The following is a 14,105-nucleotide window of genomic DNA, read 5'->3' as shown; positions in this document are numbered from 1 at the left end:
TATATATATACTAGTCCTAAAGCCCGTTCACACGGGCCATTTTTTGCAGTACAGCGGTCCCACCCCTTGCTCTCTCTCTCCCCCTCTCTTTTGCTCTCTCACCCCCTCTCTTTTGTGCTCTCTCTCCCCCTCTCTTTTGTGCTCTCTCTCCCCCTCTCTTTTGTGCTCTCTCTCCCCCTCTCTTTTGCGCTCTTTCCCCCTCTCTTTTGCGTTCTCTCTCGCTCCACCTCTCTTTTGCTCTCTCTCTCCCCCCTCTCTTTTGCTTCCTCTCTCTCCCCCTCTCTTTTGCTTTTTATCCCCCCCTCTCTTTTGCTCTCTCTCACCCTCTCTTTTGCTCTCTCCCCCCTCTCTTTTGCGGTCTCTCTCCCCCCTCTCTTTTACGCTTTCTCTCTCCCCCCTCTCTTTTGTGTTCTCTCTTTTGCGCTCTCTCTCTCCTCCCTCTTTTGCGCACTCTCTCTCCCCCTCTCATTTGCGCTCTCTCCCCCTCTTTTGCGCTCTCTCTCTCTCCCCCTCTCTTTTGTGCTCTCCCCCCTCTCTATTGCGCTCTCTCCCCCTCTCTTTTGCGCTCTCTCCCCCCTCTTTTACTCCCTCTCTCCCCCTTTCTTTTGCTCTCTCTCCCCCTCTCTTTTGCACTCTCTCTCCCCCCTCTCTTTTAAGCTCTCTCAACCCCCTCTCTTTTGCGTTCTCTCTCTCTTTTGCGCTCTCTCTCTCCCCCCCTCTTTTGCGCGCTCTCTCTCCCCCTCTCTTTTGCGCGCTCTCTCTCCCCCTCTCTTTTGCGCTCTCTCTCTCCCCCTCCCTTTTGCTCTCTCTCCCCCTCTTTTGCTGTCTCTCTCCCTCTCTTTTGCTCTCTCTCTTCCCCCCTCACGTTTGCTCTCTATCCTCTCGTTTGATCTCTCTCTCCTCTCGTTTGATCTCTCTCTTTTGCGTTCTCTCTCGCTCCACCTCTCTTTTGCTCTCTCTCTCCCCCCTCTCTTTTGCTCCCTCTCTCTCCCCCTCTATTTTGCTTTTTCTCCCCCCTCTCTTTTGCTCTCTCTCCCCCTCTCTTTTTTTGCTCTCTCCCCCTCTCTTTTTTTGCTCTCTCCCCCTCTCTTTTGCGGTCTCTCTCCCCCCTCTCTTTTACGCTTTCTCTCTCCCCCTCTCTTTTGTGTTCTCTCTTTTGCGCTCTCTCTCTCCCCCCTCTTTTGCACACTCTCTCTCCCCCTCTCATTTGCGCTCTCTCCCCCTCTTTTGCTCTCTCTCTCTCCCCCTCTCTTTTGTGCTCTCCCCCCACTCTTTTGCGCTCTCTCCCCCTCTCTTTTGCGCTCTCTCCCCCCCCCCTTTTCCTCCCTCTCTCCCCCTTTCTTTTGCTCTCTCTCCCCCTGTCTTTTGTACTCTCTCTCCCCCATCTCTTTTAAGCTCTCTCAACCCCCTCTCTTTTGCGTTCTCTCTCTCTTTTGCGCTCTCTCTCTCCCCCTCTCTTTTGCGCGCTCTCTCTCCCCCTCTCTTTTGCGCTCTCTCTCTCCCCCTCTCTTTTGCGCTCTCTCTCTCCACCTCTCTTTTGCTCTCTCTCCCCCTCTTTTGCTGTCTCTCTCCCTCTCTTTTGCTCTCTCTCTTCCCCCCTCACGTTTGCTCTCTATCCTCTCGTTTGATCTCTCTCTCCTCTCGTTTGATCTCTCTCTCCTCTCGTTTACTCTCTCTCCTCTCTTTTGCTGTCTCTCTCCCTCTCTTTTGCGCTCTCGCCCCTCTCTTTTGCGCTCTCTCCCCCCTCTCTTTTGCGCTCTCTCTCCCCCTCTCTTTTGTGCTCTCTCCCCCTCTCTTTTGCGCTCTCCCCCCTCTCTTTTGCGCTCTGCCCCCCGTCTTTTGCGCTCTCTCCCCCCTCTCTTTTGCGCTCTTTCCCCCGCTCTCTCCCCCCTCTCTTTTCCACTCTCTCCCCCCTCTCTTTTGCGTTCTCCCCCTCTCTTTTGCGCATTCTTCCCCCTCTCTTTTGTGCACTCTCCACCCTCTCTTTTGTGCACTCTCCCCCTCTCTTTTGCGCTCTCTCCCCCCTCTCTTTTTCACACTCTACCCCCTCTCTGCTGTCTCTCTCCCTCCTTTCTTTTGCTGTCTCTCTCCCCCTCTCTTTTGCTGTCTCTCTCCCTCCTCTCTTTTGCTGTCTCTCTCCCCCCTCTCTTTTGCTGTCTCTCTCCCTCCTCTCTTTTGCTGTCTCTCTCCCCCCTCTCTTTTGCTGTCTCTCTCCCCCCTCTCTTTTGCTGTCTCTCTCCCCCTCTCTCTTTTGCTGTCTCTCTCCCCCTCTCTCTTTTGCTGTCTCTCTCCCCCTCTCTCTTTTGCTGTCTCTCTCCCCCCTCTCTCTTTTGCTGTCTCTCTCCCCCTCTCTCTATCCCCCCTCTTCTGCTCTCTCTATCCACCCTCTTCTGCTCTCGCTATCCACCCTCTTTAGAGCTCTCTGTCTCTGGGCATCTGGCCCCGCCCGGCCCCACCCATGTCACGCCCGACCACACCCGCGTGGCCTTTGTCTATTTACACACAGACATACATTTGTTATTTTATGGAATTTTGTAAGTATGAAAATTCATTTTGTAATTGAAAAATGGGCATTCCCTCCCATACAAGTATCTTTAGTTAATTAATGAGGGAATATTAGTTTGAACCCAGCCAACATGCACCATTACAACTTTCTTGTTCCTTCTTTCATCTTCCTTTCATTATCCTCCTTCCCTGCATTTCCTTCTTTCTTTGTCCTCTCAGATGTCCCAGCCCTTCACCTTCCATATCAGTCATCCACATAGAGAATTAGTGATATAAAATGTTTTGCCATCACATACTCACTGTACAGTAAACTGAACCTTATCACACTAACATCATGGCAACTTGCTCATCCTTAAAGGGACTGTATAGTCAAAATGAAACATTTATGATTTAGATCATAACCTTAATAAGCTCAGGAGCAGTAATGCTACTGGGAGCTAGCTGCTGATTTGTGGCTGCATATCTATGCCTCTTGTCATTTGCTCATGTGATGTGTTCAGATAGCACCAAGTAGTGCATTGCTGCTCCTTCAAGAAAATATACCAGGAGAATCAATAAAATTTGATAATAGAAGCAAAAGTTGTTAAAAGCGGTATGTTCTATTGCCATAAAATAAAAATAATGTGTTTCATGAAAAGCAAGCAGCAAAAAAATAAATAGAGGAAAGATGTTGGTTTTGGTACAAAACATCTTTGTAAGAAATGGCTAGTTTCTGGACACAAAACTACTGAAACAGTAGCTCACAAACTCATTGATTGTGTATCTTGTTTTTCAGGTATTTACATATAAACAAAGCACAATTACACGTCAGAAGGTGACAGCGATGCACCCAACAAGCACTGATGGTGTAGAAGATATGGCAGCTCTAATTGACCTTCATGAAGGTTCCATCATGTACAACCTCTTCCAGCGATACCAAGAGAACAAAATATATGTAAGTTTCTACTGATCCATTTGACGTGTTATTAACTGGTGGCAGGGTATCAGGGACTCAGAAGGTTTATGGGGCCCCTCACCATTGTGTTGGTGGAGCTGTGTTGGGAGGGGTGGGATCATAGGTAGTTAGTGGGTGGAATTGTGGGTGTGTCTGGGTGCTCAGTGGGTGTTTCTGGGTAGTTTATTGACATGTCTGGGCGTTGGGAAATTCTACAAATAGGGACATATGACTGCCTCAGCAGGACAGAGCTCAGAATCAGGGACTGACCCTTTCAAATTGGGACATTTGGGAGGTCTGGGGTGTAAATGGGGTGATGCTTTAGAGGAAATGGTTAGTGTAACACAAAGCAGTTTATAAGTATAGGAATATAAAATGCATACGTGTTTTGACAAACAATACCTTTTTATGTGTTTTAGTTTTTATGTCCTGGATGATTCTTTCTTTTTTTCTTTTATTTGTTTTCTGATAAACTTTTCAAGTTTGTATGACATGTCAAACTTTTTTGTCTTTATTTATTCTGGTGTGTGCAGATACTTTTGTTTAGGCCCAGGGGCTGTTGATTAGTGCAACAGTCACTGCTCCAAGCTGTCGTTTTAAAAAAAAAAAAAAGAAAAGCCCAGTGCAATATAGCACTGCAAGGCATAAGAGTTCATTTACACTTTCTGCTTTGTATTTTATATCACTTTAGACATCAGATTTTGTCCATAAAACCTAATGTTGTTCTTTCATGATTCATGCCTACCTAGGTATGCTTTTGAGCAAAGGATACCAAGAATACAAATCAAATTAAATAATATAAGTGAACTGGGGGTTATTTCACATTACATTTTCTTTCTGAATAATGAAATAAATGTGTGTTTCTTATCTATTTGATTATTACATTCAAGCTTTGCTCTTTCTACTTTTTTACTATACTGCATTTAGATTCTGTATGCAGCAGTGTATTTAGGCTTGTAATTTTACAAGTTCTGATCATACTTTGAAAGTTCCTGTGTAACCATAACAAATTAGGATCATACTCTATATTTATGTGTATCTTTTACAAATTACATTGCACTTTGTGTTTGTTTAGTGTGAAATGAGCCTTACAGTTTCAGTAAACGTCAGGGACAGGGGAGTTTGTTGGGCAGGGGAGTTGCCAGCATATGTTTGACACTTTCTCACAATTCACATGATATTTTACCCCTGCATATCTCACTAGTTTATCTCCCCATCTGTATACAGGTGAAGTTTCCTCAAAATTTACAATACGCTTATATAACTGTCAGAAAAGTAATGTCTGCTAAACTAGATGCAAATGTAAGTTAAACTGTAGTGAAAACATATCAATTTAATTTGTATTTGCTGCAAACTGAGACTTTATATCAGTGTCAGGTGCTCCTTGTTAATTTCTATCTCCTGTGTGAGATTCTCTATCCCAGAGAGCTTCATTACTTCCTAAGGAAGTCCGCCAGATCTCTCTGGGACTTCCAAGTTCCACCCTTTTTCATATAGATTTCAGTGAGTTCAACCCCTGTAAAGTCTGCACTATATAATTTCTCTCCAAGCTGGAGAATTGTTGATCATCGGCCCTAAGTATTGACCATTGTGTATCAACAATGGCCCTAATGTGTGGAGAGATAGATACATTTAGGAGCGCTGTGTTTCTCCTGCCTCAGCCTAATTATATGGGCATGTTCTTGAGAACAATGGGTTGAGGCTTTAATTATAAAAAAATAACTGTTTCATATGCAAAAATAAATATAAATGAGCAATTTACCATACATGTTATACTCTTCAGCTACTATAACAAGTCATTTAATACACATTAAAGGGAAACCAATTTTACAGTACAATGTTCCTTTAAACAGTAAAAAATGTAATAACATAGTATTTAAAGCAAAGAGAACATTATGTATATTTATTGTTTTAATATTGAAGAAAAAAAGTGGTTTAACATTTATTTAATCTCCATAAAGTACAAGTTGCTACCATGTTGGAAATTAAGTTTCCCTATGTTTAAAAAAATCTTATCGCATCTGCTGATGCCACTTAGGGACAGTTTAAAAAGAAAGTTTTTTTCATTGTTGTAATTTGTGCAGGGTTTATTACTTCCTGTCACAGCTGTACAAGTGGACTGGGGTGTCTACAGGAAGGCATATCCAGCTTGATGTCATAAATCTTCTAGGGTAACATGAGCTGGTTTACTATTCAGTGAAAGCTATAGAGAAAGGAAGTCAGATTTGCCCATGCAAGTATTGAAATGTTCAGTATAGGTTGGGATATTACAGGAAACATTAGCAATTTCAAATGACAAAATAAAGTTAAAGTAGCTATTTGTAAACAACTACAAAAAATTAACTATCGGCTAGATTACGAGTTTTGCGGTAACAGGGGTGCGGTGCTAACTTGCAGATTATTCTCACCGCTCACTTCCCTGCAGCGCTTGTATTACGGGTTTTTATCAACCCGGCGTTAACAGGCAAGAAGTGAGCGTAGAGCAAAATTGAGCTCCACACTGCACTCCAATACCCGCGCTGCTTAAGTGAGCGGTGAGCTGGTTATACGTGCTCGTGCACGATTTCCCCATAGACATCAATTGGGAGAGCCGGCTGAGAAAAAGTCTAACAACTGCAATAAAGCAGCATAAAAAACTCAGTAACGCAGCCCCATTGATTCCTATGGGGAAATAAAAGTTATGTTTACACCTAACACCCTAACATGAACCCCGAGTCTAAACACCCCTAATCTTATTAACCCCTAATCTGCCGCCCCCGACATCGTCACCACCTACATTATATTTATTAACCCCTAATCTACCGTTCCGGACATCACCGCCACTATAATAAACCCCTAAACCGCCGCACTCCCGCCTCACAAACATTAGTTAAATATTATTAACCCCTAATCTGCAGTCCCTAACATCGCCGCCACCTATCTACATTTATTAACCCCTAATCTGTCGCCCCCAACGTCGCCGCCACTATACTAAATGTATTAACCCCTAAACCTAAGTCTAACCCTAACACCCACTAACTTAAATATAATTTAAATAAATCTAAATAAAACCTACTATTAATAACTAAATACTTCCTATTTTTTGTAATTTAGCTAATGTTATTGAATTTAGTTAATTGTATTTAATTCAGGTAATTTATTTAATTGTAGTGTAGTGTTAGGTTTTATTTTACAGGTAAATTTGTATTTATTTTAGCTAGGTAGTTATTAAATAGTTAATAACTATTTAGTAACTATTCTACCTAGTTAAAATAAATACAAACTTGCCTGTAAAATAAAAATAAACCCTAAGCTAGCTACATTGTAACTATAAGTTATATTGTAGCTAGTTTAGGGTTTATTTAATAGGTAAGTATTTAGTTTTAAATAGGAATTATTTAGGTAATGATAGGAATTTTATTTAGATTTATTTAAATTATATTTAAGTTAGGGGGTGTTAGGGTTAGACTTAGGTTTAAAGGGTTAATAAATTTAGAATAGTGGCGGCAACGTTGGGGACAGCAGATTAGGGGTTTATAAATGTAGGTAGGTGGCAGCGATGTTGGGGGCAGCAGATTAGGGGTTAATAGGTATAATGTAGGTGGCGACGATGTCCGGAGCGGCAGATTAGGGGTTAATAAGTATAATGTAGGTGGCGGCGATGTTAGGGGTGGCAGATTATTGGTTAATAATATTTAACTAGTGTTTGCAAAGCGGGAGTGCAGCGGTTCAGGGGTTAATATGTTTATTATAGTGGCGGCGATGTCGGGAGCGGCAGATTAGTTTAATTTTGTTTTAGTGTTTGCGATGCGGGAGGGCCTCGGTTTAGGGGTTAATAGGTAGTTTATGGGTTAACACACAAAAATGAATAGTGGCACTACTCGGGCTTTTCCTCATTAACTTTATTTACATATATATTAATATGGTTCATATGTATTAATTGTGTCAGTCTATAGAGGAAATGGTGCTTGTGCACAAAGTCAATCCAACCGAAAGGAAAATTGATATAAAGGATACCAAAATTCCAAAAGTATGCACTTGTAGCACTCTGGGCCCTAAACTGAGGGGCAGGAATTCCCAACAGGGTTTTAAAATATAACTTTTATTTATTAAAATTAAAAAACCAAATTGTTGGTTAAAAATACACACACAATTAAAATACACACCAGTACCATATTCTAGTGGTATTACGTTTATAAGATCACAAACTGTTAAGATTAGGCCTGTATATATTCACAATTATAAGTGATCTAAATTGTAACAGATAATGTCCGCTAAATACTGTTGCAATAGGAATTGAAACAAACAGTTATAGAGAGATGTGATTAGGGTAAGTTTTGATCAAACTAGTCCATAATGCCTATCCGGTATGTTAGTGTCTCATTGAAGTCAGAGTATCTAGAGGTTGCTAGATTGGTTTAGCTTCACCTATCTTATATTTCATTCAGGTTCCTAAATAGGAATATGTCAGTATACTTGATAGTAGTGTGTCAATAATATCTGGTATCTACTCAATATTACTAAAAGAACCTGAGATATATCAATTCCAGTGTGAGGTGGATCTGCAACTCAGATTACAATAACTTCCAGAATTACTCAATCAACTAGTGTGAACTTGTATTGTATTCAAACTAATAACAACCCTTCCATTATAACTTTAAACAACTACTGCCATATAAATCACGACTGAAATATCAGTAACATATGCTAGTTTAGATTCTATATTAGGCAGTTGTCAATGTTCGTTTAGTATTGTGAGTGTGTGATGTCACCTTACATAAATTGAGCTGATTCTTGCATAAACCGGACTATATACAGTATATATTGTGTGTTAAAGAGTATTTTCTTTAATCACAGTAAACTTATGTCGTCTTTATCAGACATCCACTATATTCAATTGCTGTATATATATATAGTGAGGTTAGGTCTAGCACAACCCAAGCTCTATATAGTGTGTATTGTACGTTAGAGAGTCTTTTAGTGGATCAGCTGGACAGTACTAGCCCGGTCCGCAGGCACAAATCTACAATCATTCACTAATCACTGAATTATTCAGGCACACATCATTATATCTCTCTTGAAAAGGTTAAGTTATAAGTTTGACTAAGTCTGGCACAACCCAGGCTACATATTATGTTACTGTTATAAGTTCCGTGAACCGCGGTGACTCCCCACAGCTAATGCTGAATCACACGAGCTGAGCAACACTCTTTCAGCTAAGATTGAAAATCCTCTGTGAATAAACACAGAAAGTTAGCGTTTTATTGTCTATTATCCACTGTATTCACAGGCTGTATAAGGTTAAACTAAGTCTGGCACAACCCAGACTATGTATATTGTATGTATTACGTTAAAAGAGCCTTGTAGTGGATCATTAATATTCAAGTAAACATAGTTTTTTTCTTTTATGTTAAATTAAATTAAATACCCAGAAGGCAACTAGTATCGTTATCGTACTAGGGTACAGATCATAGCCATACCACTAGAAAAAAAAACCAAATCACTCAGTAATGATTTTATGTATAAAGTGCAATCTTAGCGGCACATAGGTATATGGTACTGGGCGGTTAAAAAGACACAAAAAAGATCGAGTGTGAAAGAATCAGCACTCTCCCCTGACGCGTTTCGCCCGATAGGGCTTTATCAAAGGCCTTTGATAAAGCCCTATCGGGCGAAACGCGTCAGGGGAGAGTGCCTTCTGGGTATTTAATTTAATTTAACATAAAAGAAAAAAACTATGTTTACTTGAATATTAAGGTTCTTATAATGTGAGCAGTGGTGCGTGCCTGATGAAACCTGAGAGCAATGAATGACTGTTAGTTTGCATTTGCTTACTGGGCAGTAACTGCCGTGCTGATCCACTACAAGGCTCTTTTAACGTAATACATACAATATACATAGTCTGGGTTGTGCCAGACTTAGCTTAACCTTATACAGCCTGTGAATACAGTGGATAATAGACAATAAAACGCTAACTTTCTGTGTTTATTCACAGAGGATTTTCAATCTTAGCTGAAAGAGTGTTGCTCAGCTCGTGTGATTCAGCATTAGCTGTGGGGAGTCACCGCGGTTCACGGAACTTATAACAGTAACATAATATGTAGCCTGGGTTGTGCCAGACTTAGTCAAACTTATAACTTAACCTTTTCAAGAGAGATATAATGATGTGTGCCTGAATAATTCAGTGATTAGTGAATGATTGTAGATTTGTGCCTGCGGACCGGGCTAGTACTGTCCAGCTGATCCACTAAAAGACTCTCTAACGTACAATACACACTATATAGAGCTTGGGTTGTGCTAGACCTAACCTCACTATATATATACAGAAATTGAATATAGTGGATGTCTGATAAAGACGACATAAGTTTACTGTGATTAAAGAAAATACTCTTTAACACACAATATATACTGTATATAGTCCGGTTTATGCAAGAATCAGCTCAATTTATGTAAGGTGACATCACACACTCACAATACTAAACGAACATTGACAACTGCCTAATATAGAATCTAAACTAGCATATGTTACTGATATTTCAGTCGTGATTTATATGGCAGTAGTTGTTTAAAGTTATAATGGAAGGGTTGTTATTAGTTTGAATACAATACAAGTTCACACTAGTAATTCTGGAAGTTATTGTAATCTGAGTTGCAGATCCACCTCACACTGGAATTGATATATCTCAGGTTCTTTTAGTAATATTGAGTAGATACCAGATATTATTGACACACTACTATCAAATATACTGACATATTCCTATTTAGGAACCTGAATGAAATATAAGATAGGTGAAGCTAAACCAATCTAGCAACCTCTAGATACTCTGACTTCAATGAGACACTAACATACCGGATAGGCATTATGGACTAGTTTGATCAAAACTTACCCAAATCACATCTCTCTATAACTGTTTGTTTCAATTCCTATTGCAACAGTATTTAGCGGACGTTATCTGTTACAATTTAGATCACTTATAATTGTGAATATATACAGGCCTAATCTTAACAGTTTGTGATCTTATAAACGTAATACCACTAGAATATGGTACTGGTGTGTATTTTAATTGTGTGTGTATTTTTAACCAACAATTTGGTTTTTTAATTTTAATAAATAAAAGTTATATTTTAAAACCCTGTTGGGAATTCCTGCCCCTCAGTTTAGGGCCCAGAGTGCTACAAGTGCATACTTTTGGAATTTTGGTATCCTTTATATCAATTTTCCTTTCGGTTAGGTAGTTTATGGGTGTTTAGTGTACTTTTTAGCACTTTAGCTATGAGTTTTATGCTACAGCTTTGTAGTGTAAAACTCATAACTACTGACTTTAAAATGCGTTATATCTTTAATGTCACTTTAGGTGGAGAGTGGGGCTGTGGGACAAAAACTGCTTACAAAATGCAGAACTATTGGGAACTCTGAGTTATAAGCAATATTCATCATACATAAAGCCACAGAGTATACATGTTATATATTTTATTAATTTTTTTTGTGTGTTCTTTCCTAAATTATATATGATGGTTGTTGGCAGGAGGAGAAATTTAAAATAATATTAATAATTTGATGTTCTTACGTAAAAACATAACTTATTTTTAGGCAGCCTTTTAATGACAGCATAATAAAAGTCATGATGTCAGTCAGATGTCACCATTGTTTTTTATAATTGGGGATGAAAGAAGATACTTCTTTTCATGCTCAGGAAATTAATCTGCAAAAAAAAAAAGGTAAAAGAATTTGGTAATTGGTTTATATTATTTCCTTGTGTGCTGTGTCCAAAACTACATATGACTTCAATAGAAGAACATAGCCTTACTGTGCCATGAGGTAAAATAGGACAGGAATTTCATTTATTTGAATTATTTAACCTTTTTTTTTCCACCAGTGCTTATTAGACAAAGTGGCTAACCCTAACCCTATGGTGCCATGTGTCAGGCATTAACTCTTGACACCATCAGGTCTGGGTTTCTTACAGTAAATAGTTGTCAAATCCAGTTTTAGAGCACATAAATATGGCACACACAGCTGTCACGCCTAGCAGGCTTAGTGACCAGTGTAATTCAAAATGGTAGAATAGCATCACAGAATAGAGAACAGCATCTGGTATGTGCATCATTTAATTCTTTATGCTATCAGACGGGGCTAGATTACAATCTTGTTGTAAACTTGACAACTGCTAGTTACATGAAAACATAATATTTTACAGCTGAAATGGGAAGAAGCCTTTGGTTCTCCTGGAGTGAGATATCTAAAACAGGAATAGAAATAGCAGCAAGCTATACTGTTATAACACGTTAAAGGGACACTAAACCCAATTTTTATTCTTTCATGATTCAGATAGAGCATGACATTTTAAGCAACTTTCTAATTCACTCCTATTATTTTTTTCTTAGTTCTCTTGCTATCTTTATTTTAAAAGCAGGAATGTAAATCTTAGCAGCCAGCCCATTTTAGGTTCAGCACCATGGATAGCGCTTGCTTATTGGATGCTTACATTTACTCACCAATAAGCAAGCATAACCCAGGTTCTCAACCAAAAATGGGCCTGCTCCTATGCATCACATTCCAGTCTAGGCCAAAATAAACTTTTATGATTCCGATAGAGCATGTCATTTTAAACAATTTTCCAATTTACTTTTATCACCAATTTTGCTTTGTTCTCTTGGTATTCTTAGTTGAAATCTTAATCTAGGAAGTTCTTAGACCTTGAAGGCCACCTCTTTTCAGAATGAATTTTAACAGTTATTCACCACTAGAGGGTGTTAGTTCACATATTTCATATAGATAACACTGTGCTTGTGCACGTGCAGTTATCTGGGAGCAGGCACTGATTGGCTAGACTGCAAGTCTGTCAAAATAACTGAAATAAAGGGGCAGTTTGCAGAGGCTTAGATACAAGATAATCACAGAGGTTAAAAGTATATTAATATAACTGTGTTGGTTATGCAAAACTGGGGAATGGGTAGTAAAGGGATTATCTATCTTTAAAAACAATAAAAATTCAGGTGTAGACTGTCCCTTTAAGGCTAGTCAGTTTATTTACATGGATTTAGCACATTTTAGATAAATTTACAAGTAATCAAAGGCACAGGAACAGTGTAGGGTCCTTCAAATTATCTTTTTTTTTTTTTCTTCTCTCATTGTGATAATTTAATAGACATTTATGTCTCTGAGTACACATGCAGAGCTGGATATGACATGTGCAGTCGATAAGTCCATTTACCAGGCTAAGGTGGGCACGTTGATGGGCAAGGAGTGCTGCATTGGCAGGAAGGTCAAAGGCTGATTTGTTTGTTTGTTTGTAGCTTTTTCAAGATGGCAACCACCAGATAGAATACAGTGTACATGCTTGTTATTTGGGTATTTGCAGTGTCCCAACTTCTGGCATGTCCATCTTGTAAAGGTGACTCACATAATGTATCACAGAATGTCTTTTGCAGCAGTTTAATAGAGTCTTCCATATCCATGACGGTTTGATTACTTAAAGGGATATGAAACTAAAAAAAAATATTTTGAGATTCAGACAGAGCATACCATTTTACAAAAAGTTCCCAATTTACTTCTATTATCAAATTTGCTTTGTTCCTATTGTATTTTCTGTTGAAGATATACTTAAAGGCACATAAAACCCACAATTTTTATTTTATGATTCAGATAGAACATGTCATTTCATTTGAAAAAATGTTCCAATTTGCTTCTATTATCTAAATTGCTTAATTCTCGTGGTATCCTTGCTTGAAAATCATATCTAGGTAGGCTTAGGTGCAGCAATGCATTAATGGGAGTTAGCTGCTGATTGGTGGCTGCACAAAAATGCCTCTCTTTATTGGTTCACCCGATGTCTTCAGATATCTCCCAGTAGTGCATAGCTGCTCCTTCAAAAAAAAAAGATACCAAGAGAATGAAGCAAATTGGATAAAAGAAGTAAATTGAAAAGTTGAAGTCACATGCTCTATTTGAATCATGAAAAAGAAAAAGGTTAGGTTTCATGTCCGTTTAAGTGGGCAGGAAATAGTGCTGCCATCTAGTCCATTCTTGCAAAAGTGCTGCCATATAGTGCCCCAGAAACGTGTACGCTCCTGAGCTTACGTCCCTGCTTTTTAACTAAAGATACCAAAAGAACAAAGAAAATGTAATAGAGGTAAATTCGAAAGTTGTTTAAAGGTAAGGTAAAGTTGAGCCCACTAGTTAACGCTATCTTACATAGAATAAAAAATAAGCATAAGTTTCATTCATCGTTATTATCCTAATTGTCATAATTACTTCTATTTCTACCTTACCAGTACTCGCCCGACACAAATCTTTCCTTCGCCCGCCATTTTGGAATAGTTGATTGACAGTGTAGATCTATATTAAAGTCCAATTAGCTTTTTCCCCCCCGGGGTTGTGTCACCCCATCCATTCCTACGTCACTAGATTCCTGAGCGCATGCGTTTTACTAGAATCGTCGTAGTTCCACCCGTGCTCGTCCGTGAGATGCGCATGCTCTGTGCGACCTGTCTTACTATTCAGCTGTGAATCTCAGAATAAGCATTGCATCCATACTTTTGATCAATGAATACTTTGTATCGTCGGCAAGTTGCGCATGCGCAGACGAAATCTACTTCGTGAACGCACAAAAATTTCACCTGACGTAGAGAGCGGGTGGGACCGCTCCCTGACATGAAACAGAGAAACACAAAAGTGGCATGGGGG

The 14,105-nt window shown here is 39.4% G+C and overlaps 1 protein-coding gene across 1 annotated transcript in view; it reads left to right on the top strand.

Moving 5' to 3' along the window:
• The window catches only part of MYO10 (myosin X), a 457,205-nt gene that overhangs the window by 165,207 nt on the left and 277,893 nt on the right, over window positions 1–14,105 (top strand). The window contains 1 exon segment of the mRNA XM_053715822.1: window positions 3,281–3,439. Within this exon segment, the coding sequence (XP_053571797.1) occupies window positions 3,281–3,439 (159 nt within the window).

Source organism: Bombina bombina, chromosome 5 (assembly GCF_027579735.1).
Source record: "Bombina bombina isolate aBomBom1 chromosome 5, aBomBom1.pri, whole genome shotgun sequence".
In the NCBI taxonomy this organism is placed as follows: domain Eukaryota; kingdom Metazoa; phylum Chordata; class Amphibia; order Anura; family Bombinatoridae; genus Bombina; species Bombina bombina.
The sequence above is the reverse complement of the archived record's forward strand: the minus strand, read 5'-3'. Positions and strand labels throughout refer to the sequence as shown.